At 42.2% G+C, this 20101-nt stretch overlaps 14 protein-coding genes across 14 annotated transcripts; 4 read left to right on the plus strand and 10 right to left on the minus strand.

The window, feature by feature from the left end:
- Positions 1 to 197: 197 nt before the first annotated feature.
- Positions 198 to 1376, minus strand: NEHOM01_1838 (uncharacterized protein; the record flags this gene model as incomplete). Its single annotated transcript, XM_051490716.1, has 1 exon — positions 198 to 1376. The coding sequence occupies one exon, from the start codon at positions 1374 to 1376 to the stop codon at positions 198 to 200; it is 1179 nt and encodes a 392-aa protein (XP_051346676.1).
- Positions 1377 to 1485: 109 nt separating this feature from the next.
- Positions 1486 to 1737, minus strand: NEHOM01_1826 (uncharacterized protein; the record flags this gene model as incomplete). The annotated part of the gene is made up of 1 exon (XM_051490704.1): positions 1486 to 1737. The coding sequence occupies one exon, from the start codon at positions 1735 to 1737 to the stop codon at positions 1486 to 1488; it is 252 nt and encodes an 83-aa protein (XP_051346664.1).
- Positions 1738 to 1986: 249 nt separating this feature from the next.
- On the minus strand, positions 1987 to 3300 carry NEHOM01_1839 (peptide chain release factor subunit 3; the record flags this gene model as incomplete). Its single annotated transcript, XM_051490717.1, has 1 exon — positions 1987 to 3300. The coding sequence occupies one exon, from the start codon at positions 3298 to 3300 to the stop codon at positions 1987 to 1989; it is 1314 nt and encodes a 437-aa protein (XP_051346677.1).
- A 944-nt stretch (positions 3301 to 4244) lies between these two features.
- Positions 4245 to 4484, minus strand: NEHOM01_1827 (uncharacterized protein; the record flags this gene model as incomplete). Its single annotated transcript, XM_051490705.1, has 1 exon — positions 4245 to 4484. The coding sequence occupies one exon, from the start codon at positions 4482 to 4484 to the stop codon at positions 4245 to 4247; it is 240 nt and encodes a 79-aa protein (XP_051346665.1).
- Positions 4485 to 4505: 21 nt separating this feature from the next.
- Positions 4506 to 6446, minus strand: NEHOM01_1840 (uncharacterized protein; the record flags this gene model as incomplete). The annotated part of the gene is made up of 1 exon (XM_051490718.1): positions 4506 to 6446. The coding sequence occupies one exon, from the start codon at positions 6444 to 6446 to the stop codon at positions 4506 to 4508; it is 1941 nt and encodes a 646-aa protein (XP_051346678.1).
- A 584-nt stretch (positions 6447 to 7030) lies between these two features.
- NEHOM01_1841 (uncharacterized protein) lies at positions 7031 to 7864 on the plus strand (the record flags this gene model as incomplete). Its single annotated transcript, XM_051490719.1, has 1 exon — positions 7031 to 7864. The coding sequence occupies one exon, from the start codon at positions 7031 to 7033 to the stop codon at positions 7862 to 7864; it is 834 nt and encodes a 277-aa protein (XP_051346679.1).
- A 143-nt stretch (positions 7865 to 8007) lies between these two features.
- On the plus strand, positions 8008 to 8412 carry NEHOM01_1842 (uncharacterized protein; the record flags this gene model as incomplete). The annotated part of the gene is made up of 1 exon (XM_051490720.1): positions 8008 to 8412. The coding sequence occupies one exon, from the start codon at positions 8008 to 8010 to the stop codon at positions 8410 to 8412; it is 405 nt and encodes a 134-aa protein (XP_051346680.1).
- A 264-nt stretch (positions 8413 to 8676) lies between these two features.
- On the minus strand, positions 8677 to 9318 carry NEHOM01_1843 (uncharacterized protein; the record flags this gene model as incomplete). Its single annotated transcript, XM_051490721.1, has 1 exon — positions 8677 to 9318. The coding sequence occupies one exon, from the start codon at positions 9316 to 9318 to the stop codon at positions 8677 to 8679; it is 642 nt and encodes a 213-aa protein (XP_051346681.1).
- Positions 9319 to 9552: 234 nt separating this feature from the next.
- Positions 9553 to 10755, minus strand: NEHOM01_1844 (uncharacterized protein; the record flags this gene model as incomplete). The annotated part of the gene is made up of 1 exon (XM_051490722.1): positions 9553 to 10755. The coding sequence occupies one exon, from the start codon at positions 10753 to 10755 to the stop codon at positions 9553 to 9555; it is 1203 nt and encodes a 400-aa protein (XP_051346682.1).
- A 118-nt stretch (positions 10756 to 10873) lies between these two features.
- NEHOM01_1845 (ubiquinone biosynthesis protein) lies at positions 10874 to 12235 on the plus strand (the record flags this gene model as incomplete). The annotated part of the gene is made up of 1 exon (XM_051490723.1): positions 10874 to 12235. One exon carries the CDS (start codon positions 10874 to 10876, stop codon positions 12233 to 12235), a length of 1362 nt encoding a protein of 453 aa, XP_051346683.1.
- A 517-nt stretch (positions 12236 to 12752) lies between these two features.
- On the minus strand, positions 12753 to 14339 carry NEHOM01_1846 (uncharacterized protein; the record flags this gene model as incomplete). The annotated part of the gene is made up of 1 exon (XM_051490724.1): positions 12753 to 14339. One exon carries the CDS (start codon positions 14337 to 14339, stop codon positions 12753 to 12755), a length of 1587 nt encoding a protein of 528 aa, XP_051346684.1.
- Positions 14340 to 15017: 678 nt separating this feature from the next.
- On the minus strand, positions 15018 to 16481 carry NEHOM01_1847 (vacuolar protein sorting-associated protein 45; the record flags this gene model as incomplete). The annotated part of the gene is made up of 1 exon (XM_051490725.1): positions 15018 to 16481. The coding sequence occupies one exon, from the start codon at positions 16479 to 16481 to the stop codon at positions 15018 to 15020; it is 1464 nt and encodes a 487-aa protein (XP_051346685.1).
- Positions 16482 to 16952: 471 nt separating this feature from the next.
- NEHOM01_1848 (uncharacterized protein) lies at positions 16953 to 18731 on the minus strand (the record flags this gene model as incomplete). The annotated part of the gene is made up of 1 exon (XM_051490726.1): positions 16953 to 18731. The coding sequence occupies one exon, from the start codon at positions 18729 to 18731 to the stop codon at positions 16953 to 16955; it is 1779 nt and encodes a 592-aa protein (XP_051346686.1).
- A 247-nt stretch (positions 18732 to 18978) lies between these two features.
- On the plus strand, positions 18979 to 19959 carry NEHOM01_1849 (uncharacterized protein; the record flags this gene model as incomplete). Its single annotated transcript, XM_051490727.1, has 1 exon — positions 18979 to 19959. The coding sequence occupies one exon, from the start codon at positions 18979 to 18981 to the stop codon at positions 19957 to 19959; it is 981 nt and encodes a 326-aa protein (XP_051346687.1).
- Between the last annotated feature and the right edge of the window lie 142 nt (positions 19960 to 20101).

Here is a 20101-nt window from a genome sequence, read left to right on the forward strand (position 1 = left end):
ATAAACCAACACAACTCAATACTAATACTAATACCATACTTAAGAATTTATGGAAAGCATGCTACTATCCGTTTATTGAAATAAAACCCAACCTTAAACCTATATTGAGTATTTAGCCAGTTAACTATAACCAGCCCGTCTTATCTTTATGTTATACAGGTTAATTTGGCCCATTTATGATAGTCCATAAGAGATGTTTAGGAGTTTAAGATCGAAAGACCAGGAATATTCTGGAATACCGTTCGCATCTGATCAGCAACTGCCTGGTCAGCCCCTACTCCAACTGGCAACTTACTCGCCACGCATAAAGACGACCACGCATCAATTGTCACAAGGACCACAATCCCCAATAAAAACAAGCAACAGAACCCTCCAAGAATATACCGTTTCTTCATCTTAACGTCGTCCTTGAACAACTCAAAGAGCCAGCATATCATACAGATTAGCATCATTATAATAGTGGCGATATAAAGGAGTATCATCAATATCATCATCGTCTCATCACTTAGCCACTTCATAGTAATATCTTCACTCTGCTGACAGACTAACATGCGCGAGAAGAACGAAGCAATAATCCCCACCACTAAACAAGTAACCATCATCAAGACAAACCGGTAGGGTCCCCACATATTACTACGCGTACTCCATGGCCCCCGCGTAATAGAAAAGAAGCCACTACAAATGCTACATGCACCCAAAATCGTTGTTATTAACCCAAACCCAACCAGTGTAATAACCATGCCTATAGATACCGGTTTCCAAATAAAGGTCTTTATCTTACTAGCAATAATCGCATCACTAGACGCACCCCATCCTGATGGAATTGCGTCCCTAAACCAACCATTCGTTGTTCTTTGTAACAGGCCAGCAAAGTGCGGAAAGATCAGCACTAGAAATACGGCCAAGAAGAACATTGGAGCTAATTGGTATAAGAACTTCCAACCACAACCAGCTAGTACAGTATACGTCTCACCATCAAGCTCCACAATGTTAAGCGACCAATCAGGATCATGTTTCAGAGACAGGTGATATTGAGCCGGATTAGCACCACTATTAGTAAAATCACTAGGCTCGAAGGGAATAGGTGGAAGTGGGGCACGAAGCGCATCCGTATCAGCTTCTAAAAACTTCACCATCCTAGTACTTGCAAACCGTTGATCTTCATACGCTTTTTTTGCTCCTTCAATATCCGGATCTGGTGGTAGACTAATCCGTGAGACAATACTGGCTTGGGATGCTGTTGATGTTGCTGATCTTATGCTGCCAGAATCACTAGAACCGCCAGAAACTGTAGTACTTGAAGCTCCCGATGACGAACCGGAGTTTACGAGGCGTTGATTTAGATCGGTAGTAGAATTAGATATAGTATTTCCCATATTGATCAGCAAAAAAAATCCGATTTAAACCAACTACCAATTAACAACTGCAAATTTAGAACTGATAAGACAGATTAACCAATAAATAGATAAAACCCCAACAAAATGTTTATTGATCTTCCTTTTTGGGTAATTTAGTAAACGAGTATTCTTTGCAAACTTCCTTATGAAGCAATGTGTTGATTATCTTTAATTTGTCAACGATATCGGAAAGCCTTTCATGCTCTTCTATCAGTTGTTTAATCTGTTCTTCGAGGGCCTCAGCTCGTTCCTTGAAGGGCCGGACCTCTTTCTTGGGCTCGGAGTCTTTGGGGACATTGACGTTTTCATGTTTTATCTCATCCCGGCCTGTATTAGTCATGTTGTGCAAAAAAAACACAAGTTAGTATTGAAATTGGGTTTCATATCGGGTTTTAGGCGAGTACTAGGTAAGTGATTGTGTTTATGATTGGATTAAGATGGGTGGTGACTGGTTTTTGGCGGTCAGGTTGGAAATCAGCAGATATTATGTTTAAGTTTTGATTTTGATTAGAGGGTAAGATTAGTATTTGGGCTGGTAAATAGTAGTTATAGATAGATATGGTAGTGTTTTTAGATAAGAGCTGCCGGATTAAGGGTGCTCTCTACGAGTCTTTATTTTAAGGACTTTACCGAAACCAACGGTGCGTGACTCGTCACGGAGAGTGAAAATACCCGTGCGACGGCTGGGAGCATGAACTTCCAGAGGAATGACTTGTGGAACTAAGATTTCCGCCACCAGCTTATCTCCAGTTTTAGCGAATTTAACCTTGTGAATCTTATCATTCTCTTTCTTATAGAGTTCACCAATAGTGATTGGAACCGTGCGAGCACCCATATGCATAACGGCCGAGTAGCCTTTGCTAATTAAGGTCGTGGCATCCAGAATACTAAGTTGGGCCATAAAGTAGTTAGAATCAGAAACATTCGTATATTCTAACGCAGTGATCATATCACCAGCCTGGACTTCTTCAGCTTCTCGGAACTTAATACGCACGGTTTCACCTGGATGGGCATCAGGTACTTCTTCTTCCTCTTTACTAATAGAAGTGATCTTAAGCTTACGATCACCAGGTGAGACTTTAACCGTGGTCTTATTTAAGATCCCGCGCTCAACTCTTAAAAAGACAGATAAAGAACCCATATCTTTCATAACATCAGTTACTTGGGCAAATAAAGGAGCTTCCGTATCACGAGGCATAGAAATCGTATCAAGATAAGTAAAGAAAGAAGGACCTTGGTACCAGGGACAAACATTACTATCTAAAGGCTTATCAATACCCAGACCTAAAAATCCACTAATCGGGATGTAAGTCACATTATCTTTCCCAAACAAAGATTGCAGCATCTTCTTAGTTGACTTAACAATATGATTATAACGATCACTTGACCAATTAACCGTAGGATCGTCCATTTTGTTCACCAGTACGCATATTTGCGCAATACCTGAAGCTTTAGCCAAGTAGATATGCTCTCTAGTCTGACCGCCTTTTTCAAACCCAGATTCAAACTCGTTCTGTCGTGCTGAGATGACCAGTACGGCTACATCCGCCTGATTAACTCCCAGAATCATATTGGGCACATAAACCTTATGGCCTGGTGCATCAAGAATCTGCACAGTATAATTAGCCAGATCAAAAGAAGCATACCCTACTTCTGTTGTTTTTCCTTTCTCACGCTCTTCCGGATTACTATCTAAAGCCCAGGAGAGATACCAGCTCTCTCGATTCTTCTCCCGTGACTCTTTTTCAAACTTATCCAAAGTCCGCTTATCTATTCGACCGGACAAGTAGAGAATTTGTCCGCCGATTGTTGACTTGCCAGCATCTACGTGGCCAATAAACACAATACTCAACGCCTTCTTCTTAATAGACATCCGTTGAAGTTCACTTGCAATACTATCCATATTTGAAAAAACTATTGGCTGACATTGAGTTAGTATCTGAGTTGAGTTGATATGGAGTTGGATTGATGTGGTGTTAGTATTGGGTTGGTGTGGGGTTGGGTTGAGTTAGGTTAAGGTGGTGTTAGTATTGGGTTGGTATGAAGTTGAGTTAAGTTGGTATTTGGTATCTTATGTATTGTGGGATTGATTTATTTATTCTGATTTTGACTATTCCTAAACCAGTTCATTATTATTATAATTTTCCTTTTATGGTAATTTGTTGAGTCATCTTCTTACTAACTCAATTAGTAGTAAAGAAACACAATCAACTTAATTCAATCAAATACTAACTGTCGTGTTGGTATGTGGTAACTCGCCATTCTCAAGCAATCCTAATACTAAACTAACCCAATTAGACACTCTTCAAATTTACTGAATAAAACGTCATAGTTAATTATGACGTGTATACTACCTAATTAGGTTACTACTAGGTTACTACTAGACTAGTATCTTCTTCTTAAACCAATTCCATTCTGTATTTATAGTTGGGAATTCTACTCTACTAATCTCTAACTCCAACCCAATTTAATCCTTGTTCTTGGCACTACTGATAAGTAATAAAGATACGTTGCCGGGTGTTTATCTCCTCTGAAACCTACTGCAATCCAACTGACATAATTCAAAGACTTCTATTCACTAACTTAGTACTAAACTCAACTCAACACAACTCAATCTAAACTCACTTACCCATCTAATCAACTTAGTACTAAACCCATCTAAACCCAACCCAATCTAATCTTAACTCAACCCAATCTAATCTAAACCCCACACAACTCAACTCAACTCAACTCAATCTAATCTTATATTTACTAAGTCTTTACTTATCTTAAACCAAAAACACAAGATAAAACAAAACCAATCAAAAACACAATACAAGATAAGATAAGATAATGCATATGCTATCTTTATTTAAAAAAGTTGATAGATGATACGCGCTCACCATTCAGTCTTTGATTAAGGAATTCAGTATAGATATGATAATCTTCTGTCGTACTAGATAGATCAACTACTTTAGATATAGTTGGAACAACTAAAGGACTTTCTACTTCAGTTGATTCTGAAGTTCTTTTGACTCTTTTTCTTTTACGCTTCTCAGTGGCTAATTGGGGCTGAAAAGTGGGGTTCTGGACTTCGGGGACTCCCATGGAAAATTTTGCGGTAAAGACTTACTTTTTGCCGTTAGCTTGCCGAGTGACTTTCCTTTTTAGGGTTATACCGGCTAAAAAGATAAGAATAAAATAAGCAAAGATAAGGATAGCAAGGGACTGTTCTATAGTAATAAAGGTATTTAGCATTGATAAGGTTTTTGGACTAAGATTTGTCTTGTTGTGATAGTAAGATTTGAACATAATGTTAAAGAGATGGCGAGTAGGCGAGGCATACTGTAGGAAACGTACCCAAGGAACTAGAGTTTCTGGATCAATTGAGTTACCAGTTAAGAGATTAATTGGGTAAACAATAGCTGGGAAGATAGCTAGGGCTATTTCTGCCGTATCAACTGCCGAAGCCACTAGCAGTCCCAGAGAGTGTCCGACTCCACCAAGAACAACACAGCCGAAAACATGGAAGACTGAACCAATCCGGGCACAAGCAAAAACAATAGGTACAGCTACTAAGGGATGAACACAAGTAATGATGAAGTCAACCATGACTTTAGCAATGAAGTAGGCACTGAAACAGTAGTAGTTAGACCCGTACTCCTTGATAAAGATCTTACGATCTGAGAAGAGAACTGTAATTGCTCCATAAGAGAAAGAACCAAAGACACCCATTGTGACAGCCCAGAAACAACCATTAACATTGGTTTCAATTTGGTAGTCTTTCTGGGCGGGAATGTTGTAGAGGAAAGTACCTGTTACGGCGGCCACGAAGAGGGCTTGGCCGCATTTGGCAATCATGTACTTTTTGTTGCGATAAGCACAGAGGAAGTTACGTGAAGTTAAGATTTGGGTCTCTCTAGCTGTAGTGGCTAGTGAAGATAAGAAAGAAGCCGTATTTTGCTTGGCAGTGGGATGGTGGGGAAGAGTTTGGGACATTGTGTTTAAAATAGTAGCTGTATTGCTTAGACGGGTGCGTAGGGCCATTGTACTATCATCACTATTCTGTTCGGCTAAATCTATGGGTGTATCATTAGGAAGTGCTTGGATAGTTGAACGGGCATCTACAGCCGCCAGACTAGATAGTTTTAAGGAGGCAAGTAAAGACTCGTTAGTGAGAGCAGGAACATGTTCTTTACCGGGCCAGAGAGGTAGACGGTCAAGGACGCGGAAGAGGTGATCGGCTGGATTGGTGTACTTGGGACAGGGTAGGCCTAAAGCTTCTAGGTAGAGTAAGCACTCGGACATTGGTCCAGAATAAACAATGCCACCCGATCTTATGAGAATTATCTTATCAAAAAGACCAAAAACATCAGAGGACGGTTGGTGAATAGTCATGGCTACCAAAAGTCCCGCATTGGCAAGATGTTTAAGATGAAGCACAAGAGATTCAGATGTATGCGCGTCTAAACCACTAGTTGGCTCGTCCAAAAAGAGAATGCCTGGCATACTGATCAGTTCTTGGGCAACTGAGAGACGTTTGCGCTCACCACCAGAGATACCGGCTCCACCATTAATGGGATCGCCAATACGAACGTGTTGGGCGTGAGTTAGATGCAACGTATCTAGTAAAGCTTGTACAAGACCTTCTGGATCTTGTTCTTGGGGTGCTTTGAGGCGTACGGTGTACATAAGCATTTCTCTAACAGTTAGTGTATCTATGAGATGGTTTTCTTGGTGAACATAAGCTGTACACTTTCTGATCATGCGTTCGGAAAGTTCTTGGCCATTGAGTGCTATCTGACCCGATGATTTTTGTTTTCGGCCGGCTAAGATCTTCAGTAATGTGGTCTTGCCTGCACCGGAGGGTCCTAAGATAGCAGTCATTTGTCCACTTTGCAATGTATCGGACAAGTTATCTAGTACATCTTTAAATCTAATCTTTTCAAAGGTCAAATCAAGCTTGGTCGGCATGTACTTAGCAGAGTCCGGTCTAATTGGGATATCTTCTGAGGGACATACAATTGGTTGCGGATGGGTAATCGCATGTGAAGTATGTCTATCTAACATGTTTAGTTAAGTTTGGCAGAAAAAAATCATATTAATAGCTGGGTGTATTTGGGTGTATTTATGGCTCAATTGGGTGTATTTATGGCTTAATAAAGGGTCTGGGTCGATGGTCTATTAGTTTACAAGTTGGTTTGAGATGTTGTGATTGTTTGGTTGAGTTTTATCGGTTTATAATTTAAGTTAGTTTAGTTTAGAATTTGAGTTGGTTTTGGATTGCCATATTAAGATTTGTTTGTTAAGATAAGATATGTTGGGTTAGTATTGGATGGGGTGAAATGAGGTGAGTTGGGGTATAGTAAAGTAAGATGGGGAGGGTTAAGTTGAGTTCAGAGAAGATAAGAGACTTATGTCTGCTCATCTCAATACAGTGCCAACTTACCAATCATGATTAGCAACCCAATACATATCTAAATTAGCTCAATATAATTCCAACTTATTAACAGCTTAACTCAATACTAATTCAATACTAACACAACTCAACTCAATACTAACACAACTCAACTCAATACTAACACAACCTAACTCAATACTAACTCAACTCAATACCAACTTAATGGTTATATAGATGATAGAATGGTTTGTTTATGGAAACAAGGAGCTTTGTGTACAATGGGGAGTCGGTGGTGGTGGAGACAATTTACGATGGAGTTCGGGTGACAGCTGGTGAGGGTGAAGGAGAATACTTGGTAGGTAATGGATTGTACCAAGTCCCGGAGAAAGTAGCGAGTATTCGGATTGAACACTTGGAATTTATTCGCGATAAAGTATGTCCGGGTGGGTACTGCTTGACAAATGCCGCGGAAATTTCGCAAGAGTTGGTGGTGTGCTCGCGGGAAGTTCCTGTGCGCGTGCCATTTGTAGTAACAGAACGAATGTGTGGGAATTACTTGCAAGTCCAGGTGCGGGCTGATAAAGGCTTGGGTTTGGGCCGTAAAGGCAGGAGTGTTGTGAGAGAGGATGTGGTGGTTAGTATTAATGGGCATCGCATGAGTCGGGGTAAAAAGAGATATATGCTGCGGATATCAGAACTTGATCATTTTAATAGTATCTTGTGGGTGTCGGTTAGTTATGGACAGATTCAGTATACGAAAGAGGCCAAGATAAAACTACCCCTGGATTTCATGTATACAATTGGGACTAAGCGACTAGGGGATAAGCGCTTTGTGCGGCTGTGTTTGTTTAAAGCTACAAATCTAAGCCAGTACGAGGTTGAGCTTTTGAATCCTTTAGGGGAAAAGGCTGGGTATGGGCGGACTGGATCTCTTGGTGTACGCGCGCCTGAAAAGAAGTTCACAGTGCAAGATCTTGATTGTTGTACAGAGCTGTTTTTTGAAGTGATTAAACTGCAAGACCGGGCTAGATTCTGGTTTGCCGCTGAAATCAATGGAGTCAAAATAGAGTTGCCACTGAAATGGTAGTCCATTCGTGTAATATGTCATTGTACTCGCACAACTCAAATCAATACTAATCTTAACTCAGTACAACACTAATCTTAACCCAACTCAACTCAACCCAATACCAACTCAATACTAACTACATCTCCGCTTGTACTTTTTTCTGAATGACGCCACCATCTAATGAGATGAGTATTATGAATGTCTTAGCAAGTTTTGAGCTGGGCAAGTATCAGGAAGCAATTGACCGTGCATGGAAGGTTTTATACGATGTGATTATTCCTTATAACACTCCGGGTATACAAGAAGCTTTGGGCATCTATATTGTGGTTCTGCGGCAGTTATTGGGAGTTCCCGAAGTCTCCCAAGCAAGTACGCGCATTCTAAATATCATTGATTTGATTGTTCATCCCAGAAAGGGATCTATTTTAGATAATACTGGTGTAATTGGTGAAGATGAAGAGATACCGAAACCGACTAATGACTCTGCGGAGTTGGATGAAAGCATGGACAAAGATAGTGAGGATGTGAAAGAGTCTAAAAAGAAAGTGTGCTTTACAATCGTTGAATAAATAGACAAGTAAGTATTGTGTTGTATTGTGTTGTGTTATGTTTTATTAGATTGAATGTTGTGTTTGTTGTGTTTGTTGTGCTTTGAATATTGAATATCGGAATTGAATATCGGAATTGAATATCGGAATTGAATCTCGAAGTTGAATATCGGAATTGAATATTGAAATTGAATATTGAAATTTGTTACGGTTCTAGATTATATTCAATGTTTATTAAGTACAGTGGTTGTGATGGTGTTGGTTGATCACCGGCCAGACACCTACTCATTCGGCAACATCTCTATAATTGTCTAGTCCGTCGCCTCGGCGAGTGTATGCGGCTTTTTGGATTGCTTCGAGATAGCGAAGACGGCTGCTTCGCTGGGCCATGAAGTGAGAAACAATGTAAGATAGTGCTACTACCAAAAAACCTCCTCCAGCTACGGCTAAAAGTATCATGCCCCCATAGAAAATTACCGATGAACTGATGAAAGATGAGGATGGCTGGCTGGCGGGCTGTGCTTCTGGAAGATCTTCCTCTTCAGTTAAACTACTGTCTTTCTTAGATTTGCTGGAACTGCCCTTCTTTATTGGCCCATCTGGGGTGGCTGGTAGATCGCTTAAGTCAATTTCGCGGCGCGAAGACTTGGATTTGGATGGATTGCTGGAGGTTTTCTCTTCTGGTTCTTTCAGTGCACTCTTGAATACTGGCTTCTTGGTCTTTCTGGCAGTGAAGGTTGAGTTGAGCGAATTTAAAGCCGATTTACCACTGGCCTTAATCCCCTGGGCTGTGGTGGTGACCCATTCCTCTGGGTCTATGCTTTGGTTATAGCGAGACGAGCTTCGCTTGCAATGTGTAGAATTGAACAAGAGGGCCAGAACCACCTGACAAAGGATCAGCGAGACATAATACTTAGTCTTTCTCATCCGAGGTCACAAACAAACAGCGCATATTTGTATTGCCGTGGGTAATTGGTCAGCCACTATCTAGATAATTATAAGCAATTAATGGCCATATTGCTCTTAAATTAGTATTGGGTTAGTATTGGGTTGGTGTTTGGATTGGGTTGGTATTGAGTTAGTAAGATGATTGCTTGATAATTTATCTGTTTTGTGTTTATTGAATGTATTGGGTTAGGTTATTGGGGATTGGTAGAGAGATTAGGTAGAAAAGAAACCTGCTAAGGGAAATTGCTTGTTCTGGATGGCATGGTAGATTTCAAAACCAATGATAATAATAGTACCCAGTACAATCAGGCCAATAGCAATTTTAAAGATGGTTCCACTGAGATTATCAGCTAGATTTTCAACATACTCCATCTTCTTTTTCTGGTAGGTTTCAGCGATCTCCTTCTGGTTGGTTTTGATTATCAGCCCAATAATAGATACAAGAGTCGCCAGCACAAATGAAGCCGTTATAATTCGGTCTTGAATCCAGGTTGTGTCTTTTGGCTCAATCCAGTACGTCAGGAAGGTCAGAGTTATACAGACGCCAATACAGAAACAATGGAGCAAGAAAATCCGCATACGCTTCTTCTCCATAACAATCATGCACGAGTAATCATATACAAACAAGTATGCCATATAGACCACCAATATCATAGATAGCAGCCAAAGATAAAAGAAGTGAGCTGGTGAAAGATGTTGGTGCACAAAGTAGCTCAGAATCATGTTCACCACTAACATAAAACTAAGCACGAACACAGCATTCCGACGCAAAAAGTAGCGTTGCAGTAACTGAAACCGACTGCTGCCACTGCCCACCAAACCCTGCGCACTCTTAATCGCCCAAACGGAACAAAAGATCAAGAAGTTGCCACCAACCACCAGCGAAAATAGAGTCAGCAAAGAATAGTTATGGGCTATATCAACCCCAACACTAGCCGATATCAAACAACAAATCAATATCTCTAAACTCAAAGCTCTAGTTATTATCTTAGGCAACAGGGTTTTGCGCTTAATACTAAACATAAAGCAGTTGATAATCAGCCCACTTAAAATCAGATACTCTGCAATCACCACCCCGTACCCCTCACTAGCAATTGAGAAGGTCTGCACATAGCTCAAGAAGACCGAAAATAAGACCGTAAAGATCAGGGCCAGAGGAAAGTTCACACACAGTCTTTTAAGCACGGCAAGAATATCACCGCCCGATGCATGCCGTGCATTCTCCTCCTCCCAATTGGCCCGGGCTAATTGTCGCCTTCCAAAGTACCTAATTGACCTTTCATCAACCGCGGCGGTCATCGGCACGTACTTGATTGCCCAGTCCGCAAAGTCTCCTTCTGGCTTAGGAATGTTAAATGGAATCTCTTCATATTGCTCATCCGAGTCCGCTTGCTCTATATTAGGGCTATTTGTCATCTGAACATCTATTTCGTCTTATTGCTTTATAGTCTTTGCGATTTCCTTTTTGGGCCATGCCAGATTTGGTAAATGAAGTTTAGGTTGATGCTTTATATTTGGCTCTCACAAAACTTTCATGAACCGGCTATTAAATCTCTTCGTACCACCCGTTCTGACTACTGAAATACACCTTGTTAAGTCCATTGGCTTCCATCCCCGGCCCCCGCCCCCAAGGCATTTTCAACCATTTCAACTCGTCTTTTCTTCTCTTAAGCTGGTTAAATGTCTATCTTTTGACGTGCCGCTGTTATTAGTTTCATCGGTACTTCCCAAAAAGATAGGGGCGCAAGTTCTCTACCGAGTGTTTACCAAGAATGGTGCCTTAGGCATGAAGTTTGGCCAATTTCTATCAATGCGTCCGGACTGGTTGCCTAAAGAATCAGTTGACATACTTACTTCTCTCCAAGCCCAAACTCCAAGTAAACAACTGCTAGATGTGAAATCAATCTTCTATCAGGAAACAGGAATTGTTTTGTCCGATAGTGCGATAAAGGAAAAGATTGGAGCAGGATGCATTTCTCAAGTATATCGAGTGGTTCTTAACAACCGCAACTACAGCCTTAAAATCATTGAGCCCCAAACTCGCCATGAAGTCTTTGCCGATCTCTTCCTTCTTAGCAAGCTCGCAACTCTAGTTGGTGCCCAGCGCATGTTTGCTCAGTTTGATGAGATTCTCAGGGACCAACTCGATCTTCGTAAAGAGAAGCACCAGGCTGAAAGGTTTCGGGCTAACTTTTCCTTCTATCGCTCTACTTTGGAAGACAGTTCATTCCTAAACCGGGCCAAACAGTGGCTGCGCCGGTATGAGTTCATTTTCCCCAAACCAATTATAGCTACCCAAAACATTCTACTTACGGAGTACTGGCCAAGCACACCCCGCACTTCTCTTAACCCCGAAGCCGTTCTTTTCCTCTTCCTGAAGATGGTCTTTAAAGACAGATATATCCATGCTGATCTCCATCGCGGCAATCTAGCTGCTATTTCAGGCCCACGCCCAACTACGGTGGTTTACGACTCTGGACTTATTCACTCCCTGAATCAGCGTCAAAGGCAGAACCTAGTTGATCTACTAAAGGAAGTCTTATTGGGCAAAACTCCACAGGCCTTATCTCTACTTATTGACCGCAACCCGCGTAACGCCCATTCACCGGCTGAAAAGCAAGCCTTTGTTCGGGATGGCTGCACTCTCTGGAAGAACATTACTCGCCGGAAACGGGCCATGCTGACCGCGCCCATTGACACATACGTGCTCGCTCGAAAACACAATGTCTTCTTTGATGAGTGTTATACTAACATTATTCTTTCCTCATTACACGTTCAGCAGATCTCTTTTGGCAGCAAATACCCTATCAACTGGGCCAGCTTATTCTTGCGCAGTGGTCTCTTTACTGAATACTTATCCTTGGTTATGCGTTGGTATTGGAGGTCATTAAAGTAAGGCTGTCTCTTTATCTCCCATGCCCTGCTTCATATGATTTACTTCTATAACAGTTTATGTTAATCTAGACCAAGTTATAACAATCTATACCAACTCAATTCTAACTCAATTCAATCCAACTAAATACTAACCCTGGTGCTCTTACCAACCACCTATTCTAATAGACTTAATAAGAGAGGTTAAGAACTCACTGCTGGTCAAATACAGCACGGGCTCTTAACCCCAACTTAATAAAGCGTGATATCGCACTTTTCAACTATAACTATAAGCCAGAAATGGCAAACCTTGGCCTAGATTGAAATGTCTCAAAGAATGAAGTACTACAGCGGCCAGTTGTGGAATAAAATGCTAGATGGTTTCCTGGGAGGGGCAAATTCAATAAACACTTCTCTCTGAATTCAGTCTTTAGTTGAATTCGGTCTTTAATTGAATTCAGTCTTTAATTGAACATTATCGTTACTAAGAGTTGTCTTTATTCACTCACGTAAAAGAAAGTAGGACAGATGGTACTTGGCCTTTAGGATGAAGCTATTATTGGGGAGAAACATGCTAGAAAGAGGTCTCTGTCTATGATAGTCTCTTTGTCACAATCAGTTAAGTATAAATCACCATAACCGATGGATTGGGTTGTTCTTGGGTTGCGATTGGGATTAGCAAAGCCTTCGGGGTTAACCAGGGCTGTGTACTCTTGAATTATGTCTTCCTTGTTCTTGGTGGTTTTGCCGGGGACAAGATCAGTGGGAACACCAACTATACTAAGAATAGAAACAAATATTGGTATGGTTGGAATGGATTGAATGTATGAGATTATAAGATCGAAGGAAAGTACCAGCCGGGTGGCTATTAATACTGGGGAAGTTTCTTTCGCCGCCAGTTTGAAACAGCAATCAAGATTAAGAAGAGAAATGTTTGTTGGGCGATTGGCGTAGTCAGAGTAGATTGTCCTGATGACCATACTAAATTCATTGGAGTCGCTTATGTCGGTTGGGAGATTAGAAGGCAGAGTAATAGTGATGTTGGGCTTATTAATAACTATCCCAAGACCGCATTGCGGACGCAACTCTTGAGTGTCAAAGAAGTTTATCTCTGTCATTATCGGGAAGTTTAGGACCAAGTCCAATAGTGTGAATTGAGTCAGTAGTGGCCAAACAAACGTTTTAACGGGCATGGTGAGGTAGTAGATCATTATACTGATTCGATGTTTCGACTGGTCAATTGCTTGGATTTGGGTTTGAAACGTCTGTTGTAAGCCAGACTCTTCGGTTAACCATATACTGTCGTCTAAGTGTGGGTTTTTCTTGGGTGTATTTAAGATGATCGTTATCTGGTTTTTCTTGTTGTCGTGCTCAAGTATTGTTAGAAACTTAGATACGACAAGAAGGCTATTGGCATAATCTGCGTTGTAGATATTGATCGTGAATGCTCCGAGTTTAATTTGACTGAATTTATCTAATATATTCTGCAGGCTCTTCAAGTCCTCCTTCGACAAGTCCTTGCCTATACAGCACGTATAAATGTCGTACATGCTCTGACTAACCAGTTCATACTTATCGGAGCCAGGGTCTTTGAAAACAATAAACATCGCCTCTAATCTATCTACCTGCACGCTCGGTGCCCTATCAAGATTTGTCCTACATATAAACTTCAAAAGAAGATGCTCCTCTGTTTCATTTAGAAACTGGCGCGATGCAATGTGTTTGGTCATATCTGCTGTGCAGTTGCTGGCACTGCAGACATTGGCATCCCACGTAAAATCAATACAATCTTCAGTGGATTGTGCTTGGGATATTTGGTCTTTGGCTTGGCAACTGTCCATTACTGCTGGTGGATTCTTATCTAAGGTACTCGGGGCATAGTGCGTTGGGTCATTAAAGGTGTTTTCAGATAATTGCCTATCTAAATCACTATGACTGCGCCACTGACTGTATGAAGCACTCTCATTGACAAACCAGCAACAAGGGCTTCGTGCAAGATTATATCCTTGTCCGTTGGCTTGATGGGTTAATTCAGTCGTACCAGAACTGCACCAAGCAAGGCATAGTCCAAAAACCAACCAAACTGCTTGATAAACATTTAACAAGTATTTGTTAAACCTCTTGTCCATTTCGCAATTTGCTATCTTTGGGCATATTTATAAGCCAATAAGTGATATATTGCGGTTGGTGATTAAGAGATAGTAAGACCAGAAGTGATTGTTTAAACCCAAGTAGTGTTAATAGCCAATATAGTACCAATGTAGAGCACTACAGTATCGCAACTAACCACAAACTCTTCATCTAGTACTAACCCAACACCAAACCAATTACATGCTCTTGTTACTCACTAGTGTTCACTACTTTGCTACTATTGTGCATTTTACCGCCTTAAGATAGAATTAAATTCAAAGCACCCATATCTAATGTATTTTTATAGTATAATCTCTGTCTGTTATGACGTCATCTCTCATTCATAACCACATCCAGTTAATAAAACCCCCCATTAGTCGTATCAATATGTATCTTTAATGACGAGTGTATTGATCAGCAGGTTCTTTCCACCTCACGAGCATTATACTATTTCAACCCAAACGTCAACTGAATCTCATCTTTATCCTACTAAGTTTAATCTATTATATATTAGTTGCACATTCTTAAACAAAATTGAATCCAATCGGGTTTGAGTTTTGGTAGCAATAGAATGTTTATTTTGAAACAATACCAAATACTATAGTTGTGAATATAAGTTGCTAATTAGATAGTGCAGATCGCCATTAAAGTAAACCACAAGAACTAAACAATAACCTTTAGTCGGAGTCCTTCTTTGGATGGATAATAGACGAAAGAATATCAGAAGACCGGATAATCCGATCGCTAATAATAATGCAAATCTGATCGGGATACTTCTGGGCAAACCACAGCTGGAGTGATCGATGCTCAAGGAAGGTAGCTCCGCCCGATATAAACACAACCAAGGCCTTTTTCTTGTCCGTGCTAGACTTCAGCGAAGGATATGCACTGTTGCTCAAAGTACCAGCTTTGAGTTTACTGGCCAGGGCACAGATAACTGGAATGTATCCTAGTTTTCGATTTGTGTTCTTCTCATAGGTTGGCCGTCGCAAATCAACTTTGGAGTTCACAAACTGTTTTTTGAATTGTTCTATCTCAGCTCGGTACATACTTTGGCGGTTTTGATCAGGCTTTTTGTCACTACGGAAGATATTAGGAAGTTTGTGTTTGCCAGGAATAGTTTCACTCAAGTAAGAAATGAGGGCCAGTTTTATCTTCTGTTCTTCAGAGTAGTTGTTTGTCGCCGAGACTTCTTCAGAATCCACGCCCAAGATGGTTTCAGCCAGAGCCTCAGCGGCCAAGTCATTCGCCAGACAAGCTTTCGATATTTCACTTAGCGCCTTCAGGTGCATAATTAGCCGTTCACTATCTTTAGCCTTCTGACGAATAGTAGCGACATACTCGCCAATGGTATCTCGAGACTCCTTGACCGTTTTAAGCGAGTCGCGCAAGAAAGTGGTCGCAGATAAGATATCCATGAATTTAGTCTTCTCAAAGAAAAGGTCGTCACTGGTCAAACACAAAGAGTTCTCACCCCAGTGCAGAATGCCCGGCCGATAGTCCAAGTACTCGCCCGCCATACTCTGGTACGACCAAGTATACATCAGAGGAGTAAACAGATCAAAAGCCCTCTCAACCACTAATAAATCCGCATTACAGGACTTTTGGTCCGCAAAAGCACTCGCCACTACTTCAGCTGTTTGATAGCTTACTTCCGAGCCAAACTGAAAGCGAACACTCGGCACCAAGCCAAACCCCTTCAAGGCACAAACTAGTTGCTGTGCACAACGCAAGCCCGTATCCTCACTAAGCAACACCAAGCCAGTATCCATCGGCACTCCACCAATATACAACTCCTGAAACTCACGCACAACTCCATGAATATCTTTATCAGCTACTTGCGAGATTTCTTCATTAGACATTTCGTTAGTCACAAACAAGAAGTATTCACGATACTTAGGCGCCGCCAACTCTTTGAGCAGCAAAGGCAAGCTCGCTTTAGCAATAACTGTCACACAACTTACCGCAATAGCCGGCCGCTCCCGCGCAATCATTTCAAAGAGAAAGAAGTCATAGGAGAGTAACTCACTATGTGAAATAAGCGGCGAGAGTGCCTTTTTAGTAAACTCATCCAAAAGCATGGTCTTTATACCTTCTCCCCGCCCCAAAGCACTCCTTATATCCTTTAACAACACATCCATGCACAACAAACAATAGCTTGCTTAGTATCTACTTAGTACGTACATAGTACTTACTTGACATCTACTTAGTACATACATAGTACATACATAATATCTACATAGTACTTACTTAGTACTTATTTGATATCTACTTAGTATCTAGTTAGTACTTACATAATACTTACATAGTACATACATAACATCTACACAGCTAGCAACTCCACAACCCTAACACAATACTAACACCACCCTAACACAACCCTAACCTAATACTAACACAACCCCACTCTAACTCAACCTAATACTAACTTAACAATTGCTTGGATTTATTGTTGCCGAGTGCTCACTGAGTCCCGCCATACCGAAGTAGTGCCTAGCACCACCCCAAACCATGCGGGCGGTCCGAGCTCAAACACTCAACCGAACTCAACTACTCAACCGAGTAATGAACGCCCATCTAGCTAACTCTGCACTCGACTGCCCCTACTATTCTCACATCTTGGAGAAGCCATTCTTCGGCCAAGAAGATCCCTGCCACATATCAGCAAAGGTCTTCCGCCACTTCTTACTCCAAAGCAATTCCTTACTGAACAAAGGCTCGCCATACTCCTTAGAGAAGTGCGTTGACAAAGCATTCTCTTTCTTCCATAACCCGCCCGTGATCAACTGTCCATCAAAGATAGGTTCAAAAGAAGCCACCACTAAACTGTTCTCAATCGAACAGACAACTTTATACTTAGCCATCTCTTTTGAATTTGGCACCAAAAAGTACCTTATCTCCAACGGATTGTTAGTGAAGACCTTAACACCAGTACTTTCCAGGACAAAGCGCGAAAACGAAGCCGCATAAAAGTCCCAATAGGACAGTACTTTCCACATACCTTGCAAATGATCCGTCGGCTCACCAGCTAACTCCACTACGTCCTTGTGCATTTTCAAAAGACTCTCCTGGTTCTTCTTAGGCGTCCGAATCACCACATTGTGCTGGTGGTTAGCACTGCTATCAAACTTGATATAAACACCATGCTTCTTCATCAGCCGCTGAATAGTCTTCCCACCGTACCCAATAATACGCTTATGGTGCTTCTCGTGCAAGTAAAACGAGTACTCAGCCGGCAACTCGTCCTCAACCAGAGCCAGCGCAAACTCCACATTACGCGACCCGCCCTGAATAAACAGACTTGGCGCAGACTCCTTATGAATCCCAACGGTAGTTTGACTCTCCCGGGCCACCTTATTGATCTTCCCGTTCTTCTTGCCACAGATAAACTCTTCAATGTACGCCGAAATATCAATGTGCAGCTCACACGGGATATCTACCTCTCGCAACATCTTCTTGATTTCCGCCCGCTTACCAATCAGAACCTCCTGCTTATCCATCTGCAGCATAAACACCCGGGCCCCACTATGCGGATCAGTCTTCTCAATACAGACGGTTATAATCGAGGTATACAACATTTCAATCTCCGCCGCGGCTTCGGCCAAACCGTCCAGGACCAGCCCCACCAACTCCATCTCGGCCCAGTCATCACTCGTGTTTATCTCAGCAATGTACACGTCATGCCGCACCAGAATATCCTCCAAATCGGCCCGGAAGTAAACCATGGAGTAGGAGAACTTGATGGCATTAATCAGCACTTTAGTCGAGTGCCGCGCAGCAACTTCATCCTTAGCCGAAACCATCTCATCAATACTCACGCCTGAAACCAAAGCCCGCGCCCCACGAATCTTCGTTTCAAAATAAACCCGACCCCCGGCCTCCACTATCTTACGGCCATTCACGTACGCATTAACCACCAGAGCCTCCCGGCCTTGAAAGTTCTCAACCATCTTGTACAGATCAGTACGGGCCCGGTACACCTGTGCATACGTCCCAGAAACCAGTACAGTTTCATCTTCCTCCACCCGATCTTCAATCCTCACACCATTCCAAACCGAAATCTTATCTATTTCCAAAAACAACTTTTCACGATCAGATAACAAATAAACCGGCATTTTTATCTTGATTGTTTGTCCAAAAGCCTCCTCAATCCCAGCCAGCACCTCCGACCGATCGATCTGCTCACTCGTCTCCACGCGCACGCGCACGGTCTCGTCCCTGATCCGGGCATACGTTATCCCACGACCGGCAATGAACCGTTTTTCAAAGTCGTTCAACGTCTTAGTTAACTGCCACTCGGCCGCCGAAGATTCCGAAGGAAACAGAAAGAACTGCACCGCCCGCACATCGCGCCAAGCTATCTGGCACGCACTATTCGAACAGACCGGCATGCACCCGTTTAAGCACGCGTATTTCAATGGATCCTGAAACGTTCCAGGCCGTCACACCCGCACGAGAAAGCACCGATAAGCGCCCAGACGATCTCCCAAACAAAATTATTGACAAGGAGGGGATTCGAACCCCCGCCTTCCGAAGAAGACTAGGACCTAAACCTAGCGCCTTAGACCACTCGGCCACCTTGTCACTCCCCCTCTCATCTCCCATCACAACCTCAAATATCCTTTTTGTTTGTTTGCCATGCAAGAAGTCTACAGGGAGCACATGCCACTTACGGCACTACTAAACATTCAAGGCAACGTTCTAGTTGGTGGGGGAGGCGGAAATGTCCAATTTGGCTTTCCCAACCAAATCGTTCTAGTTAGTCCATCTAAGGCCGTTCTGGCCAAGCAAGACGTTCGTACGGTCGTAATATCTCTTAATGGCTCAGCAGATGCCGTCATCGTATCTTATGGTGATTCTTTTGATCTTTTTGAAATTGATAAGGACTTATCTACTTTGATTGGACCTTTCCCCCTACCTAATGGCTGTATTTCAGCTGTAATCTGTGGTTCTACTCTCTACTATTTACTGAGCCGGCGTTTGTACTCTTTGCCCATTTCTGGGTTTATTAAAGGCGCCTCGCCCGGTCTGATGGCTTTACCGGCAACTATGCGGACAACAGATACGGTTATTCGTTTATTTAGTGGTGATTCCGGTGTAGATTGCCTAGTTCAAAGAGAAGGCGACTATCTACTTATTAACAACCAGTCAGTTTCTGCTTTAGAAGATAAGATAAGCTACTATACTAGAGAAGGAGAGTCACTGGCATACATAATACAACGATCGGAAGAAAGGACAGGTATAACCATGCAGTACCAGAACAAAGTCTACCAAGTGATTGAGTCGCGGTGTATTTGTGTTTGTGCCTTAGGCCAGGGCTTGTTTGTCGTTGGTGATGGAGATGGGAGTTTAATTGCTTATCGTCGGGGCCGGGAAGTCTGGCGGAAGAAGGTTTCCCATTCACCGATTACTTCGATTAGCCGGGTAGAACGAGGGGGTTTGATGTGCTGTACTATTCATGGGGACTTGATTAGTACGGGTGTAGGTGGAGGTATGCGTGGCTGGGGTTTAGGAGTGGCAGTAGTGGGTTTAGGAGTGCTAGGTGGGGTAGGAGCTAAGTACTGGGCGATGGGTGTGTTAAGTCGGGGTTTAGAGATCGTTCGGAGCTGGTTTGGGTAAGGAGTGGGTAAAAAGAGCATCTCTCTCACAGGGAATCGAACCCTGGTCCCCCGCGTGACAAGCGAGAATGATAACCACTACACCATGAGAGATTGGTTGAGTTGGTGTGTGGTTATGTTCTGGTGGTATTGAGTTAGTATTA

Source organism: Nematocida homosporus, assembly GCF_024244095.1.
Source record: "Nematocida homosporus strain JUm1504 chromosome Unknown 4541, whole genome shotgun sequence".
Taxonomy (NCBI): Eukaryota; Fungi; Microsporidia; genus Nematocida; species Nematocida homosporus.